The sequence below is a fragment of the Hylaeus volcanicus genome, chromosome 6 (assembly GCF_026283585.1).
Source record: "Hylaeus volcanicus isolate JK05 chromosome 6, UHH_iyHylVolc1.0_haploid, whole genome shotgun sequence".
Taxonomy (NCBI): Eukaryota; Metazoa; Arthropoda; class Insecta; order Hymenoptera; family Colletidae; genus Hylaeus; species Hylaeus volcanicus.
The window spans coordinates 16,873,930-16,880,287 of NC_071981.1; the positions used below are offsets into that span (position 1 = coordinate 16,873,930).

The 6,358-nt window shown below is 34.8% G+C and overlaps 2 protein-coding genes across 2 annotated transcripts in view; both read left to right on the plus strand.

Annotated features, from left to right (window-relative positions):
- LOC128878334 (meiotic recombination protein W68-like) overlaps positions 1-5,617 on the plus strand; it is a 68,091-nt gene extending 62,474 nt beyond the window's left edge. The window contains exons 2-5 of the mRNA XM_054126459.1: positions 129-249; positions 443-909; positions 4,335-4,692; positions 5,140-5,617. Of these exons, the coding sequence (XP_053982434.1) occupies positions 134-249; positions 443-909; positions 4,335-4,692; positions 5,140-5,440 (1,242 nt within the window). The 5' untranslated portion in view covers positions 129-133 and the 3' untranslated portion in view covers positions 5,441-5,617. The remainder of the gene's footprint in view (positions 1-128; positions 250-442; positions 910-4,334; positions 4,693-5,139) is intronic.
- Positions 1,217-4,033, plus strand: LOC128878332 (pre-mRNA-splicing factor CWC22 homolog). The gene is made up of 2 exons (XM_054126457.1): positions 1,217-1,499; positions 1,668-4,033. The coding sequence occupies exon 2, from the start codon at positions 1,675-1,677 to the stop codon at positions 3,820-3,822; it is 2,148 nt and encodes a 715-aa protein (XP_053982432.1). The 5' UTR covers positions 1,217-1,499; positions 1,668-1,674; the 3' UTR covers positions 3,823-4,033.
- Positions 5,618-6,358: the final 741 nt, after the last annotated feature.

A 6,358-nucleotide genomic window follows, 5' to 3' on the forward strand; every position in this document is an offset into this window, starting at 1 on the left:
CGCAGTTATCTGCCGAGCACGTGATAAGTTTATTAAGAATCTGTCTCAAAATGTGTCATGGAAATAATCAAATAATTTGTAAAAAGAGATCAATTTTTCCAAGTACGTAATTGAATAATTTGTTTCAGATTAAATGTCAAGAATGAATAAAAACGTAAACGGAAGTAGTTTCGTGTTTACCGACGGTGAAATAGGAAACGTTGAAGAAAAGAAGATCGATGTATCTATTGTAGATAACACAGAGTTTAGGTAAATATAAAATTAATATTTTTTAATCAAAGAAATACTTTTAATAACACAAAACAAGTTCATGCATTTAGTAAACATTTTATTCGGTATCAGTTGTACTATAATTCTACTCTAATACAAATGACATGGAATGAATATAATTTTCTGTGAAAAAAAAGTAGTATTCTGGAGGAATTCTTTTTATTAAATTTAGGACACAATTGATAGCTCGTATCGAGAACATAACTTCAAATATAATACAACAAATATGTTCCGGTCGACTGCCTCAAATTTCCTACTCAATATCACATAATTACACTTCAATGGATCCTGAAACTGCTGTAGAAAATGATTTTTCTGACTGTGCTTTAAATTTTACATCGCACTCTTTCGAAGAAACTGAGCAAATCGATAAAGAATGTACGCAAAATGTTATACAAAATGATAAAAGGACCGTCATCGATTTTGCAAGAAGAAAAAGCAAAGACAAGTTTGCTTTAATAATGACCGTAATGGCTGCGGCACATCGTTTGTTAATTACAAATACCACCATCACTAGAAGATCCCTCTATTATGATTTGAAGAATGAGAAGACTTTAAATTTGGCGCCAGATCAGAGATTCGTAGATCAAGCGGTGAATCACCTCGCCGATTTATTGAATTGCGCGCCATGGGAGCTTAGTAAGTCCTTTCGTAATTATATAAATGATGATAAACGTTTAATTAAATTTTATCTATAATTAAATACGAACAAGAACTCTTTTTATATATCCTTCATCATGAATTACACAGAAAATATTATTAATATTTTAATATTCAAATTCAAAAGGTTGATTTTCCATTCAAAGACAAAAGTGGGAATTGTAAACTTATGTTTAAACCTTTTTAACCACCCAATCTATAATAATTTGTCGAATACTATATATAATTAGTAATATTTTTCTGTCAAGATTTGTTGGTAGCATCTGCTGATTTCATATTTCCGCGGGAAGAAAGCGAGGTTAGGTTCGCAAGCTTGGTTGAATGCAGGCTGCAGGTTTTGTTGCATGCCAATCACAAACGCTTACTATTTAATAGTTTACAACTAAGTGTAATTTAATATAACTAAGTGCTAATTAAGTGATCGAAGCTGACTTGTCAAGAATTTAATATTCTTTCGTGTGCCTAATTTTGTGTATTCCGTGGAACAAGTTATGAATAACTATTTGAGGTTATTCTACAGAAGAAACTAGTGAAAATTTGTTAGAACATTATTACGTTTCTTTATAAAGGTAAGAACAATTAATTTTATATTTATTATTGTTGCTAATTATAGAAATTTAGTATTCAATATACATTAGGAATTAAGTTCCATGTAATCCTAAATTTATTTTCTGTGTACTGAATAGATCATACACATGATGAAAAACTAGATAAAATTGTTGTTTTCGAAATTTCAGCCTAAAAATGAAGAGGTCACATTCTAGAAGGGACAGAAGCGATTATGACAGAGATCGTCATAGACACAGTTCACGAGATAGACATTATCATAATGATAGAAGTAGTAAAAGAAACGATCAATACAGGAGAAACTATGATTCTGAAGAATATACAGGTGAAAGATATTATGGACGACAAGATGTAAAAAAATCAAGAGATCGTGAGAAAGATGTCAGAAGGAAACCAGAAAAAGACAAAGTTATTGATAAAGAAATGGAGAAAAAACAAGGTAAAAATGCTCCTGATGAAGCAACTGAAAGACAGAATCGAACAGTTGAGTTATTAACTTCGAGAACTGGCGGTGCTTATATTCCACCTGCAAAGTTACGTATGATGCAAGCAGAAATCACAGATAAATCAGGAGCGGCGTATCAGCGTATTGCATGGGAAGCCCTCAAAAAATCTATACATGGTCATATTAACAAAGTTAATGTTAGTAACATTGGACTTATAACTCGAGAGCTTCTAAAGGAAAATATTGTTAGAGGTAGAGGTTTGCTTGCTCGATCTATAATTCAAGCTCAAGCAGCCTCGCCTACCTTTACTTCTGTTTACGCGGCTCTCACCGCAATCATCAATTCAAAATTTCCTAATATCGGAGAATTAATACTAAAACGTCTTGTAATACAGTTCAAACGCGGTTTTAGAAGAAATGACAAACCTCTTTGCATATCCTCCGGAACTTTTATAGCACATTTAGTAAACCAAAGAGTGGCACATGAAATTTTAGCATTAGAAATCTTAACGTTATTGGTAGAGACACCAACAGATGATTCAATCGAAGTAGCAATTGCATTTCTAAAAGAATGTGGTATGAAGTTAACCGAAGTATCTAGGAAAGGTATCGAAGCTATATTCGAAATGTTAAGAAACATATTACACGAAGGGCAATTAGATAAAAGAGTTCAGTATATGATAGAAGTTATGTTTCAAGTACGAAAAGATGGATTTAAAGATCACGAAGCTGTTCCAGAAGAACTTGATCTCGTCGAAGAAGAAAATCAGTTTACCCATCTAGTTACACTAGATGAAGCAACTGATTCTCAAGACATACTGAACGTGTTTAAGTTTGATGCAGAATATATCACTAACGAAGAGAAATATACACAATTAAGTAAAGAAATATTAGGTTCGGACGCTAGCGGTTCAGAATCCGAAGAAGGTGACGAAGAGGAAAGTTCGGACGAAGACAGTAGCACTGCCGTAGCAGAAGGGAAAGAAGATGTAATCATAGATAATACAGAAACAAATTTAACAGCTCTTAGACGAACGATATATTTAACGATACACTCGTCGCTTGATTTCGAAGAATGCGCACATAAATTGATGAAAATGCAGTTAAAACCTGGCCAGGAAACTGAACTTTGTCATATGTTTTTAGACTGTTGCGCGGAAATGAGAACGTATGAGAAATTTTTCGGGCTTTTAGCTGGAAGGTTTTGTGCGATTAATAAAATGTATGTTACCCCATTCGAACAAATATTCCGCGATTCGTATAATACGATTCACCGTTTAGACACAAATAAGTTGCGTAACGTGTCAAAATTTTTTGCTCATTTATTATTCACTGACTCTATATCTTGGGAAGTATTATCTTGCATTAAATTAACCGAAGAAGACACAACAAGTTCGAATAGAATATTTATCAAAATCTTATTTCAAGAACTTTCCGAGTATATGGGATTATCGAAGCTTAATCTACGCGTTAAAGACGTTACGCTACAAGAAGCGTTCGAAGGATTGTTCCCCAGGGATGATCCAAAAAATACTCGTTTCGCTATAAACTTTTTTACGTCCATTGGTTTGGGCGGGCTTACAGACGATTTAAGAGAACATTTAAAATCTCACCCCAAACCCACTATAATACCTACCATAGAAGAAAAAAGCGAAAGCGTTTCGAATACCGACGAGTCTGTCCCCGGGAGTTCAAATGCATCATCCTCGTCCTCGTCGTCATCTAGTAGTTCAAGTTCGGACGAGTCAGACGCGTCTTCAGTCGAAGTGATAAAACAAAAGAAAAAGTCACGGAAAGAACGAAAAAAGAAACAGGCTTCGAAACCCAAAAAACAGAAACATAAGAAAAAAGAAAAGCGTAAAACAAAAAAGTCCAAGTAGAACATTTTTGCACGAATAATGTTTCCCTCGCCTCTGTGGTTCCGATCATTTTCTAAATGATACATTTAGAAACCCTGTAAATACACTGTTAACGAGAGTATGCAACTTTTGTGGCCGATTATACAAATAAATACCTATAACATAATGTATATATTTATCATAATGTTCTTCAAACATTTCTTATTTTGAATAAAGATATTTTTATCAATAATTATTTTTATTGTTTACAGCGATGGTAGACCCCAAATACAATGTTATCCTGTTTAGCTACAGCGGTAATTACCACATTACCAAGTTGTAAACAAAATTAATAAAATAATTTCATTATACGCGACCGAATATTTTCAAAAATATTAGCGATATGAAATGTTATTAGACAAAGCTAGTGTTTTAGAGGTCCCACTTTTGTAGCTCGACTTGTCCATGATCAATATATTTATTAAGGCTTGTTATGAGAATATCAATTAGTTGACATTTTAATTCCGCGGATGTTGTTTTAATTAATTACTTAGATCTTCTACCAACATCGAAAGGACTAGCAGCAGGTGAGCTGACGTTGACGTTAACTAACAATCGAATCGTCGATTGCACGGTGCCGGGAGGAGCACTTATTCCATTCATGGCGTCGAATGTAGTTTCTGTTCGAACTAGAGCAAAAATGGTGCTGATCGTTGAAAAAGACGCTGTCTTTCAAAAATTATTGGAGGACGATTGCCCTACCTTGTTGAATTGCATTCTGGTCACCGGGAAAGGGTACCCAGATGTGGCTACCAGAATGCTGGTGAAACTGTTGTCCGATAAAATGGAACTTCCGGTTTACATAATCGTGGACGCGGATCCTTTCGGTGTGGACATCATGTGTGTTTATCGGTAAATCGAATAATGCACTAAATTGATAGACAAAGTTTTCAAAAAATCTGTTCCTTTCTTATAGATACTTGGCGAAAAGTTATTTCATTTTATTTGATTAATTATTAATCAATCTGTTAGTTCTTCACAGAGCGGGTTGCAAACTTTTCGGAAGGCGATTTGAAACGTTGGTAGTTCTAACTTCACATAGCAATTAAAATAAAAATTATATTATCTAAATAAATCTGTTGATTAGTAGTAAAAAGTAAAAAAGAGTCACACGCTGAAAGCTCTAGAAATATTTATAAAAAATACTTCGTATCGTTTATTAGGTATCTAAATGTATCAGAAGTTAGTCTTAGACAAGGCAATACAAGTCGTTTCAAAAATTTATTCCAAAAGAAGGGGAAAAAACTTTAAAAAGAACCCAGACAATAAAGTATTTTTCTATTGATCTTTTAACCACAGTTTCGGTTCAGCGACTTTGTCCAAAGAGAGGGAGAGCCTGGCCTGTCCAAAGGTACGTTGGCTTGGGATTCATCCGTCCGAATTACTAGCATTGGGAGCCAGTACCGTTTCCCTCACTGGATTCGATTTATCAAAATTGGCAGCCATCGAGGGTCGACCATACATGACCCATGCTTTTCTCAAGGAACTGGAAATAATGCGGATGGGTAAGGCGGAGATAGAAAGTGTGTCCTCGTTCTCGAGAAAATTTTTAATCGCCACCTATTTGCCTTGCAAGATCAAGGGAAACGATTACATTTAACTTTATCGTGTTGAACTGTTCTTTAGAACTTTTTGTTTTTAAGAGAGTAATCCTGGAGTGTAAGTCAAGAAAAAAATGTTATGTGTCCTTTAATCTTTAAAATATTACCAATGGAAACTTATCTTCTGTACTACCATGAACGCTAAAAATGAAAGTATCAATCAACTATGAGATGAATTATTTTACCGAATTCTTTATTTTTGTGTTTTCTTTTATAAAAGGATTTATATGGCTACTTCACGCGTTAAATAATGATAAACTAGTTTACCTTATCTGATTTTGAACTGGACACGTCTGTTTGCCTGGCCATGTTTGCCTCGTGACTGCCACAGCTGTCTTCCAAATCGATCAATTCGGGGACTTTACGATAAGATCCTAAATAAATGACACTACTCTTCGACGATCTTCTCGACAGAATCGGTGGATTGCTTTTAATCGTCTGAGAACCGATGTTTCTGGTGCTCTTCGACCTCGTGGCGTAGCAATGTTCGCATAACCTTTATTCATTAAAGCTACCGATTACTTTTTACTAAAAGCTTCGTCCAAAAGGTTTTCCCAGAATTGTTGCAAACTACTTTTTACCGAGTCTCTTTAAACGATGGAACGGATTTCCGTTTTTTACCCTGCTCGATATTCAACAGTCCTCTTACGCGTCTTCTGCGTCTTTCGCGCCTTCTGCGTATTCTGCGTCTTCTGCGTCTTCGTGGCAGGCTCATAATTTTTAATTAAAAAACAAGGAGAAAATTCAAAATGTAGCCTGCGCAAAATATTGTCAAAATATCCTCTCTTTGAACATTTTTCGATCTTCTTTTTACGTTCGCATAGTCAAAATTGCGTCCGTATAAAGCCAAGCAAAGGTTTAAAGTGAAGTTCGACGCGATTGTTCGTCTACGTGTATCCAGTAGTATCATGTTCATG

Coding starts and splice junctions, on each gene's coding strand:
- LOC128878332 (XM_054126457.1), top strand. CDS start 1,675: ATGAAGAGGTCACATTCTAGAAGGGACAGAAGCGATTATGACAGAGAT.